Here is a 12,100-nt window from a genome sequence, read left to right on the forward strand (position 1 = left end):
ACAAATAAAATGCCTAAGAATGACAGAAAATGAGATCCACTTTTTATAACCCAGTTACATCAAAATACTGTGATAAAGATTATGTTAGCTGTCAGATCCTAAAATGTGCTTAATTATCCTGTGTTAGCACTGTCCTTTACATGTCAAATGCATTGCACTAAATTATTCCATGTAAGAAGTGATAAAATACACATTAGGAGATCTGCTGATATCAAGCTGTCATGTGTCCTGGGTAAGCTGAATGCAGTAAGGTTTCTGTGTCAGTAAAAATCTTCCACTCTAGTGCAAATACTGAAATCAGTAATGCCCTAGTTTTGTTGATTGACACTCTCCCAAACCAAGTCCATTTTTCCGTTTTATTTACTTAGTTTCTTCATTTTTCTCTTAAACCTCTGGAGCTTTCAGAAGAAATCTAAAATCCCAGAAAATCCACAGAATGTGACAGTAACAGTGAAAGACCTGTCCGTTATATTTATTTCTCTGAGGCTTTTGAACCTTTTGACTATAGTGAAATCTTTGCTGCTCTTGAACAAAATTCTTCAGTTCATAGGAAGTGAACTTCGTACCTCTCTGGAAATGTTTGTATTAATGTAACTGCATGATTGCTATAATGATTTTAATGATTTTAAAGAAAAACAAAACACATATTTGTGGTTTTCCCCAGGACACAACAATGGACTTTGTTCTCACTTTTTGTTGACTTTAATTGCCATCTTTTCTGTCTATAAAATGAATTGCTAATAATTTAACACCATGAGTATAATTTTTGTCGTGTTAATCTTAAAATAAAAATAAAATAAAAAATATAAGCTTAATTTACAGAAAACAAAGGGTATGGCATTTTTGTACCTGCTTTTGCTGGTCGTATTAAGGGAATGGATTATATTATGATAGGCTGGATGTTTTCTTATTTCATATCTTCATGTAGTCCTCCACCTCTTTTTGTCTTTTTGTCATTTTGCAACCTTGTTTATAAAATGACAACGATTATTCTTGACATACTGGGACTACTATACAGAGTTCACATATAGTTCACATATAATGCCAGCAACATTAAGGTTTATTTGGGGTAGACTGTATTTCACAAGGTACACAGTTATCATATATTTAGCATGTAGTTTTGAATTTTTTAAATGAAATACAGAAAATGTATTTGGCTTTAAAGTGTCATATTTCTGGGTCTTCTACATATATGCATGACTGTCCAGTGAAGTCATTTAAGTGTTTGGCTCAAGCCATATGTCTCATGCTAGAAATGCCATTCTCCCACGACATGCCCAGTTGTGATTCAGAGACTTGTCAGCTGCAATGCGATAAGAGCTCGTTATCAGTGAATGCGCATGTCTCTCATTTGCATTTACTACCACAATGTGCAGATCGCTGCTGATCTGCACATTATGGTTACAAACTGGGTTTAGTATCATAACGTCGAATGACAAAACACATTTACTCATAACATCGAATTTATTTGTCGAATTTGATAATTCCGATAAAGTGGAATGTCAAAAATAAATACCACAAAGGTCAGCATTTGGAATTACTCGAAATTAACATAAAGCAGTACAAGTGTAACCAACGACTCCTGCACTTCAGTAACACTTGTTCTTCACTTGCACTCATTGCTGTAAGGTGTATATCAGATGTTTGAGTGTCCGGACACTCAAACATCCAAAACCCAAATCAGAAGTGATGATTTTATTTGGGAAAACTATATATTGTTTTTCACTAGTGAAGGTAAAGTTGCATCATCAAGTGGAAATGTTAAGTATGTTGAAGTCTTTTTAACAAGTCTGGGCAGAAGAAATGAGGAGAATGTCGAACTGATGGATGCAACAGTAGCTGTGCTGCAAGCAGTTAATCTGACCGCTGTGATGGAGTGAGATCTAAATCATGGAAGGACATTTCAGTTGGGGTCACCATTATCATTGATGGCTATCAAGCTTTGGGTAACACCAAAAGGCTGAGATCAGGAGAAAGAGAGGATAAAAACCGTGGGCCTTTTCAGGGCTTCAGGTCTCCCTCTCCAAATGTTAACTGGAGAAATTTCCAGTTCCACAGGATAGGACAAGCATTTCTTCAGACTGTGAGGAGTCAACGGAATGGTTTTGGCACTCAATAAATGTGCCAAAAGAGCACTGCGTACATGTCATGAGCAGCTTTATTTCTTCTTAGCACCTCAGCATATGCCATTCATTATATACACTTCTAGTTTGTGTGTTGTTTGGTGCTATTGGGAATGATCCCTGCACATACTTGCACATCATCTATAGGAGAATTATTAGACTTAGCCCACTGGGAGGAGATGCCATCCTGAGCCCAAAACACTCACCGGTGATTATGGGATGGGGACCCTTGCTGGGATAGGAAGGTCTGGTTTGTATAACACAGTTTGCTACCACAGTGACCCTCACCAAGGTGAGTACTTGAACAAAATGGAAAGATATAGGGATGTACGAATTGAGTGTTTGGCACACAGTTTATTATTATAGAACCAAATACTATTGAACGAGCTATTGGCATAAGCTAGTGTACATATTATTAATACATTTGTATCAGCTATTTATACCAACTTATGTACTGCACACCAGGACTCACAATGTTTCTTTTCAAAATTGCAACATTTGACCAAAATACATTCACAAAGATTTATATTTTTCAAATGTGTGCTAATTTTTCATTTTTGCCAAATTCAAATATAGAGAAGTATAAGCCTGAGCTATCAGTCTGAAAAGGAATGCCGGTCAAATTTCTGGCTATGTGTGTGCAGTGCAAGTGTTACTAACTGAATACACATGATATACATCAAAGGTCATAATAAGGTGCATATTTCTGAATAATACGCAAAGTGTTTATTGTCTGCATATTTTGTAGATATATATTATGTAAACTTTTTAAGATAAAAAAGTTGATTTTGGGCATTTTGTTTTGGGTAAAAAATAAAAGAAGAAAGAAAAAAATAGGAAGCAAAGACTAGTACTTTAAATGAGATATAATTTCACTGACTCGTGATGTCTTCATAAATGTATAACATGTACTTTTGTGTAGTATACTCAAATCTATGATCTAGTCCCTTTTTTGAATATTGTTTCCAGAAATTTTTTTTAGAAATAGATAGCAAAAGAGAAACATTTAAATCTATTATTATGAACATACTTACCATTTCAAAGCAGGAATCTAATAAACCCAAGAAATCCTATCTCGTAATCTTATTGTATCCTGCATTAATATACAGGTTATAATTCATGATAGTGGAATGTTCAGCATATTTGATGTTTTCTACTTCTTATTCTTATGAGTACAGTAGGGGCAGCAGCGGTGGGGCAGTGGTTAGCATTGCCCCTCACAGCAAGAGGTTCTCCGGTTCGATTCTCAGTTGAGGTGCCTTCTGTACAGAGTCGGCATGTCCTCCCTGTGGTCACGTGGGTTTCCTCCAGGTACTCCAGTTTCCTCCCACATCCCAAAGACATGCTGTAGGTGGATTGGACACTCTAAATTGGGCATAGGTGTGAGTGCATGCATGTGTGTGCCTTCTGTGGAAGGTTGGGCACCGGGCTGGCACTTCGACACCATAAAACTCCACTGCCAATCATGAGCAGACAGGTAATCCACTGTGGCAACCCCTAACCGGGAAAAAGAAGATTCTTATGAGTATAGTAGCTGGCCTTCCTAATTTACTTTGCATGTGCTTGAGCATTGTTTCATAACTTTTCTTTACATTTCCATTTGCTTACAATTACTTTACAGATTGCCTCCATATACAGGAGTCCTTACTGAAAAATCAAGTAATGTTTTCTGTAAAAAGTTATCAGAAATGATGGCCTAACTGTAGAGATAGAATGTTCCCGTTTATGTTGCTGATGTTCCAAGTTCAGTTTGCTGTTTATTGCCAAAGGACTAATAAGAGCAAAGGATGACCTGGCATCTTTTCCCAGATCTTCTTCATTTATGTGCAGTTCTGTTTCTGACTGGCTGATAGCATTTGTTGTCAAGAGTTCTCAACCCAATCATAGGTTTGGGTGGTGTCAACAGACCATAAGAAATTGAGCTGTGTGATCATGGATATGTGCAGAGATAAGCACACTGATGTCATTACTGCTAACACAGAATGGGGATTAAGGAGATGCCAAAATGACTAAAGACCTAATTCCCAATGGGATGATAGAATGTTTGGAAGCTTTTACCTTCTATTTGTCATATTTTGGAGATTAAGAGTGAAGCACTGTGTGGCAAGTGATGACATGTGTTCAAAAGAAGAGGAAAAAGTAAAACGGAAAGCAAATGTCATAAATACTCCAAGTAACCCTTCTATATTCAGTCTGACCTAAAATTTTTATATGAGGTCATTTTATTCATGAGATCCTAGTAATAGTGGTTCACAGCATGAACTATATCTTATGCCATAGGCTGGGGCTGTCTGAGATCCACCGGGTGGCACCTATGTTACTTATGGACAAGGGTAGTCGGTGCTGATCACAGAATTGCTCTGCTAACAATGACCATCTAACTATGGCCAATTAGGGTACACAGGTTTTTACATAGCTAGGCTTGTAAAGGCCCTAAGGTCATTAGCCTAATAACATCCTATAAACCTATAAAAGATAGAATGTTCTCTATATTAGTTCCATTTTTGTTTTAGATTCCTAACAAATATTCCTTAGTTCATTGGTATCAGTGTCAGTCTTGCAAATGCACTGTTTATCTTATAGGCAGCATACTATTTAACTAATTACTATTTAACTAATTACTATTTAACTAATGTCATTGTTACCCAATATTAGCAAGAGGCTGTAATCTATAGAACAACGGGCAAGGTTGCTTGTTCTTCCTTTAGAAATCTAAGATATTACATTTAAATAACCAAATATCTATATGGGTAATGAAAAAACTTTTAGAATTAAATTTAATGATTCTTTGTTACTGCTGTCCATTACACCAGCTAAACTTTAATTATATTGATTGCATTATCCAATAATTACATGAGAAAATATGCAAAATAATTTAAGAAAAGACATTTAGCATAAACTACTGATTCAAAGTGTTTCTTAACTGCATTTCTTGATTTGCTGTTGCATAATTTTGTTTTATGAAAAATGGCTATTCTAAGATTTTTTCCACAGAAGATGAGAAATATTTTATCCGTGACTGAAATCATACTGGTCAAATATTGTTGATAGTTCTGCTTAGCAAAAATTGCATTTACCTGTTTTCCTGCAAATATAGGTAGCAAGAAAGTGAAAGAGTGAATGAAAGGGCGAGAAGCCAATTCATGGTGAACATGCACTCTAAAGCATTTGAACAAAATAAAATCTCTGGCCCAAATCATAATCATCCAGAAATTTGAGCATGGTTATCCCAGCAGTGTGAACATTGGCACTAAATGAGTGCCAGCGTTGAATCAACACCCCAACACCGTGTGCAAAAAAAAAAAAATGGGAAAAAGGAGTTGTAAATAGATGGATGTATTTCATAGCTACAACAGTAAGATTTGTATGTAAAAAGATAAATGGTATATACATATGCAATTGATTTCTTTCTGTGCTATATGGCAGTCTAGCTTTCCATTTCAGATTATGCATTTTAAAGAATAGTATATTACCATCAATTGCTCCAGTTTCCTTTTGAATCACATACAGACTGTATTCTTTATTTTGCAGTTTGAGACAGAAAAAGGGCAATGTACCCCACAAACACTGGAGTACACCAGCAAATGTAGTCAAGTGTAAAACATGTCCTTTGACTCACTCCATCCCTGTGTGTGGCTCCGATGGTCACACATACTCATCCAAGGTAAGTACAGTTGCTCATTATTAAAACTAAATAAGTTTAATACATTGTTTGTTTGTCGCTTTGGTTTGTCAACAGTACAGGATTTAATAAATGTGACTTTGGAAAAGAAAAATCAGTTTCAAAACATTGAATCCCATTTAGTTGTATATATTTGCTGTTCCAGTTAGAGATCATGTAGCTGTGGGAGCAAGGAAATTTTCTGAGTAATAAAATGAAACAATCTCTGAGATAGTGTATTTGATTACTCGGATGTAAAATGGAGAGGGATGGTTTCTCTCTATAAAAATGATTTTGTTTATGCTTTTCAGTATTATTTTTGCAGCTTTATCTGGTTGGGTCATTCAATGTTTGGTTATTTCCTATGAATCTGGTTGCTATTTTTTGTAACTATAATGGTTATAATTACCTATCACGACCAACAGGATACTTTTTTATATGACTTTGTATTCATTTATGATTTCATTATATGGCCGTAATCCACTTTAAGTTACAAAATTAATTACGGTTTTAATTCTTCAACAATTTTGAAGAGGGTTTTGTTTACAAATTATGATGAGATTATAGAAGTATATATAAGTGACTGTTTAATATTTTTTAAGTTCAGTGCTGCTGTTCTAAAGTACAAGGAATAATACATGGGTTATATATAATTGACTTTTAAATATTTTCTGCCTCATATACATGACATCATGCACACATTTAATTTTTACGTTACCATGTTGTAAGAGTTGCCAGTACAAAAGAAATTTGTATTCAAACATATGTTTAAGCTTTGGCTTAATAAGCATATTAAGAAGCTAACTGCAACTATCAACAGGAAGGATAAATCTTTTAATACTGCATGTCGAGCAATGCTTCCATAATTATAATCAAATACTGGTAAAGGAGATTAGACTGGACAATATGAAATTGTATTAATCCTGCAACATTAGTCTGTGAAATTATAAGAAGACTGTATGGTGTAAACAGACTGCTTTCTGAAACTAAAATCCTTGCTGATTTTTTTTTTTGTTTTATTTTATTCAACAATTTTGTCTTCCTAGTTGATGGTATATTTAATTTAAACCTACCACATCACAACGAATGATCTAACAGTCATTACTAAATTTTATTTCTTTTGAGGTATTGTCTTAGGAGGTTATGTAGACATTATGCAGTAGGGCTCTCGTTATTTTAAAATTTAACAATGTGAATCACATTCTTTGCTTTCATTCGTATTGCATATTTGGTTTAGTATACCTACACTCTATTTACTGTTCCATTCAAACATTACAATTTGTCAGAACAAAGCCTGCTCTTTCCTAAGCCAGCCAAACGTCAGGGTGCCTCACATCCCATCGCAATGACTGATCCACAGCTTTCCTTCTATGGAACCATTGATCATACCATCCAAGCAATCCCAGCATGAAAACATTGAGCTTCATGAATCATGGGAAAATAAGACAAAAGTGTTAAGGCCAGTGAATTCTCCTTCTCCAAGCAAACTGCCATGTAGTACACAAAATCAAGAACCCATTTTTCCCATGTCCTAGCTCAAAGCCTTCTGACCGTCCTCCATCACAATGCCTCTAAAGCCACAAAGAGATTCTTTTTATTAATCATGTCAGATTCCACGAAATGTTGTATCCCCTCCACATCAAATAAATCACATATATTGACATGCTCACCTTTCAAAATCTTCTCTTTAACCAATGCAGGAATGCGTGGGGTCAGAAAGACCCACCTTCTGTGTTTAGCAAAGCCTGAGAACTTGTCCAGTCCCTTGGCTGCATCCCAAAATCAGAGCCCACATTGTGCTGCGATTACTGTCCTTATCTAAACTCGACTCTAGACTCCACAACAAGGATCCCATCCTATCAACTGCAGTCATCGCCTCACTCTGCACCTGCCCCACCTCCCCAAAGGGTTCTCAATCAGCCCTGTTTTGATATACATGTTCTACTCTTTCATCGCCAATACTCCTGCTCATGGAACCATCAATTCTGTGCTGTTTTTATCTAATCCTGGCAAAATATCATTACCTAGCTTCTGAACCTGCTTAACTGGACCTTGAATCCACCATAGCACCAGCTGCTGAATGCCAGGCTCACTTCCTTCGTGCTACCAGAGTGTTCTTTGATGCCTCTATTCAACTTTTTTCCCTTGACATACTAGATGCATCTGCCATAGAGGACTCTCCAGTTTGCAGTTCTCAAAACAGCTCCTCTGCTTTAGATACAATTGTCTCACATCTATGCTTCAGACTGTGTGATCCTGCCATCTGCCAAAAGAAAGAAAAGCATTAACCAGCAGGAAGAGGAAAAACAAATTGAATACAGCTTCATTCAGCAATAAACCAGACCAGATACAATGATCTGAGTGCACTAACCCGAACAATGTACCGTGCATAATATGATTGTTTTGGTGACAAATCCTAGCAAGCCATCCATAACATTCATTGCTACTACAATGTTCCCACCCCTACAACTCCTGGTCAGCACAAAAGCACAGGAAAAGAATTAAAATGAAACCATCTATCTACTGTGGTAATAGAACTCACAGACATGAGCATCAAAATTGATCAAACTACCTGCTGACCTACTAGTAAATGTTAACTATATCACCTTTAACAGCAAAGGCAAATAAACAGGCTGCCTACAAATTTTCAAAGCGGGCTGTGCAACAACCTGCAACTGTCCGCAACAGTAATGTACTTAATGCACTGGCTATGTTAAATGCCAAGTGGATCAGTCATCAACCGTATTGTCTTTATTATTAATTAATGAATTTATTTATTTTTATGTACATATGTTATACTGACCACAGCACTGTTCACCAGCAAGACTCCCTTATATCGAATGTAAGCTAACTTGTGAAAACAGTCTTTGAGTAAACATTTTTTTTTTAATTCTTGTGTATTAAAAGGCCATCGTGAAGAATGGGATTGTAAAGCACAGCAAGGTAAGGGAACTCATCCCACAGAAGTATAATAAAAAAGGTCTGCATAGCTGCAAGGAAAAAAAAACACTACTCTCTCCCTCCCCCGTGGTTGTTAACACCACCACACATGCGCAATGAGCAACCTTTACTTGCGGTTGCCTTATGACTTATGAAACACATTCTTCACCACAAAGAATCCAATCCAACAGTGAGGAACTACACTTTGCTTCAACCCCCATCCCCACTGAATGATAAACAGGCTGTGAGGGATGCCGCAAACAACATACAATGCTCGTGACACTCTAATCCCCATAATGGTTAACTGCTACTCACAAATGCCTTGCAGCCTGCTAAATACCTCCCAGAGCAATGCGCCTTTAAAACAAAATTAAGGCAATCCAGCAGTGAAGACTGTGGGTTACTTCAACCTTGGCACCACCACAAATGATAAGCAAGCTGACTGAACATGCTACTGAAAATCAAAAGGGAGAATCAAATCACCACCAACACTTCCTGGACCAAATAAACCAGAAAATATATCCTAAGCTTGTACTCAGTCCAGTGACTCATCTAATTAAATACATACAGAGTGACAAGAGTTCATTTTCCCATACTCTGCAAGCCATTTGCCCAGAAATTATGCTATATTTATGAAAAAAACATATACATCAGTAATATAATTCTCATAAACATTCACATAGAGAAGTGAAGAGAGAAGGAGAGAAAAAAAATAAAAATACTTAAATGGCCATTGGTCTACTTCCTTGCTGCATACCAGTGTTAACCCAAGGCCTACCTGTTCTCTAGAGTATTTCCTGGTAGTCTCGGACATAATACTTGCAGCGGCAAGGTCACACCTAAATCTGATCTCCTCACCACACAGCTGCTACACAAAACTGGGTTAACTGCTCCTTGCCATCACCTTACTTCCTGTCTAAACACACTTCTCCTTAACCCTCTCTTGTCTGTCTCACCAGTAGAACACCTTTTACCTTTCCACCACTTAATTCTTAGCTCCTGTGTTCGCCCACATTACCGCCACCACCTTCCCTTCCCCAAATCCTTCAGGCATCTCTTGACAAATTAGATTGTTTCCAAATCACATTTGCATGTTATCATGTGTAGCTGTGATGGTAATAATTACTTATCACAACCAACAGGATTTTTTTAAATGACTCTTTACACATTCAGGATTTCATTTTATGACCGTAACCTACTTAAAACAAGGCTGAACAGGATTTTGACTGCAATTCAGGATTTAATGGTATAAGATTATGGAAGTATATATAAGTGACCATTTTTTAAATATTTTTTTAAGTTCAGTACTGCTTTTATACAGTACAGGGAGTTATATATCTGCTTCATATAAATGATATCATGCGCAGATTTAATTGTAAAATGTTACCATGTTGTAAGAGTTCTCAGTAGAAAAGAAATTTGTATTCAAACATACATTTAAGCTTTGGTTAATAAGCATATTAAGAAGCTAACTGCAACTACCAACAGGAAGGATATGTATTTTAATACTGCATGTCTAGCAATGCTTCCATAATTATAATCAAATACTGGTAAAGGAGATTAGACTGGACAATATGAAATTGTATTAATCCTGCAACATTAGTCTGTGAAATTATAAGAAGACTGTATGGTGTAAACAGACTGCTTTCTGAAACTAAAATCCTTGCTGATTTTTTTTTTTGTTTTATTTTATTCAACAATTTTGTCTTCCTAGTTGATGGTATATTTAATTTAAACCTACCACATCACAACGAATGATCTAACAGTCATTACTAAATTTTATTTCTTTTGAGGTATTGTCTTAGGAGGTTATGTAGACATTATGCAGTAGGGCTCTCGTTATTTTAAAATTTAACAATGTGAATCACATTCTTTGCTTTCATTCGTATTGCATATTTGGTTTAGTATACCTACACTCTATTTACTGTTCCATTCAAACATTACAATTTGTCAGAACAAAGCCTGCTCTTTCCTAAGCCAGCCAAACGTCAGGGTGCCTCACATCCCATCGCAATGACTGATCCACAGCTTTCCTTCTATGGAACCATTGATCATACCATCCAAGCAATCCCAGCATGAAAACATTGAGCTTCATGAATCATGGGAAAATAAGACAAAAGTGTTAAGGCCAGTGAATTCTCCTTCTCCAAGCAAACTGCCATGTAGTACACAAAATCAAGAACCCATTTTTCCCATGTCCTAGCTCAAAGCCTTCTGACCGTCCTCCATCACAATGCCTCTAAAGCCACAAAGAGATTCTTTTTATTAATCATGTCAGATTCCACGAAATGTTGTATCCCTCCACATCAAATAAATCACATATATTGACATGCTCACCTTTCAAAATCTTCTCTTTAACCAATGCAGGAATGCGTGGGGTCAGAAAGACCCACCTTCTGTGTTTAGCAAAGCCTGAGAACTTGTCCAGTCCCTTGGCTGCATCCCAAAATCAGAGCCCACATTGTGCTGCGATTACTGTCCTTATCTAAACTCGACTCTAGACTCCACAACAAGGATCCCATCCTATCAACTGCAATCATCGCCTCACTCTGCACCTGCCCCACCTCCCCAAAGGGTTCTCAATCAGCCCTGTTTTGATATACATGTTCTACTCTTTCATCGCCAATACTCCTGCTCATGGAACCATCAATTCTGTGCTGTTTTTATCTAATCCTGGCAAAATATCATTACCTGGCATCTGAACCTGCTTAACTGGACCTTGAATCCACCATAGCACCAGCTGCTGAATGCCAGGCTCACTTCCTTCGTGCTACCAGAGTGTTCTTTGATGCCTCTATTCAACTTTTTTCCCTTGACATACTAGATGCATCTGCCATAGAGGACTCTCCAGTTTGCAGTTCTCAAAACAGCTCCTCTGCTTTAGATACAATTGTCTCACATCTATGCTTCAGACTGTGTGATCCTGCCATCTGCCAAAAGAAAGAAAAGCATTAACCAGCAGGAAGAGGAAAAACAAATTGAATACAGCTTCATTCAGCAATAAACCGGACCAGATACAATGATCTGAGTGCACTAACCCGAACAATGTACCGTGCATAATATGATTGTTTTGGTGACAAATCCTAGCAAGCCATCCATAACATTCATTGCTACTACAATGTTCCCACCCCTACAACTCCTGGTCAGCACAAAAGCACAGGAAAAGAATTAAAATGAAACCATCTATCTACTGTGGTAATAGAACTCACAGACATGAGCATCAAAATTGATCAAACTACCTGCTGACCTACTAGTAAATGTTAACTATATCACCTTTAACAGCAAAGGCAAATAAACAGGCTGCCTACAAATTTTCAAAGCGGGCTGTGCAACAACCTGCAACTGTCCGCAACAGTAATGTACTTAATGCACTGGC

General features: G+C 36.9%; 1 protein-coding gene across 1 annotated transcript in view; it reads left to right on the forward strand.

The window, feature by feature from the left end:
• The window catches only part of SPOCK1 (SPARC (osteonectin), cwcv and kazal like domains proteoglycan 1), a 2,429,073-nt gene that overhangs the window by 885,839 nt on the left and 1,531,134 nt on the right, over nucleotides 1-12,100 (forward strand). Inside the window, exon 4 of the mRNA XM_044069840.1 lies at nucleotides 5,655-5,787. Within this exon, the coding sequence (XP_043925775.1) occupies nucleotides 5,655-5,787 (133 nt within the window). The remainder of the gene's footprint in view (nucleotides 1-5,654; nucleotides 5,788-12,100) is intronic.

The sequence above is a fragment of the Protopterus annectens genome, chromosome 4.part0 (assembly GCF_019279795.1).
Source record: "Protopterus annectens isolate FY-2018-M chromosome 4.part0, PAN1.0, whole genome shotgun sequence".
NCBI classification, from domain to species: domain Eukaryota; kingdom Metazoa; phylum Chordata; order Ceratodontiformes; family Protopteridae; genus Protopterus; species Protopterus annectens.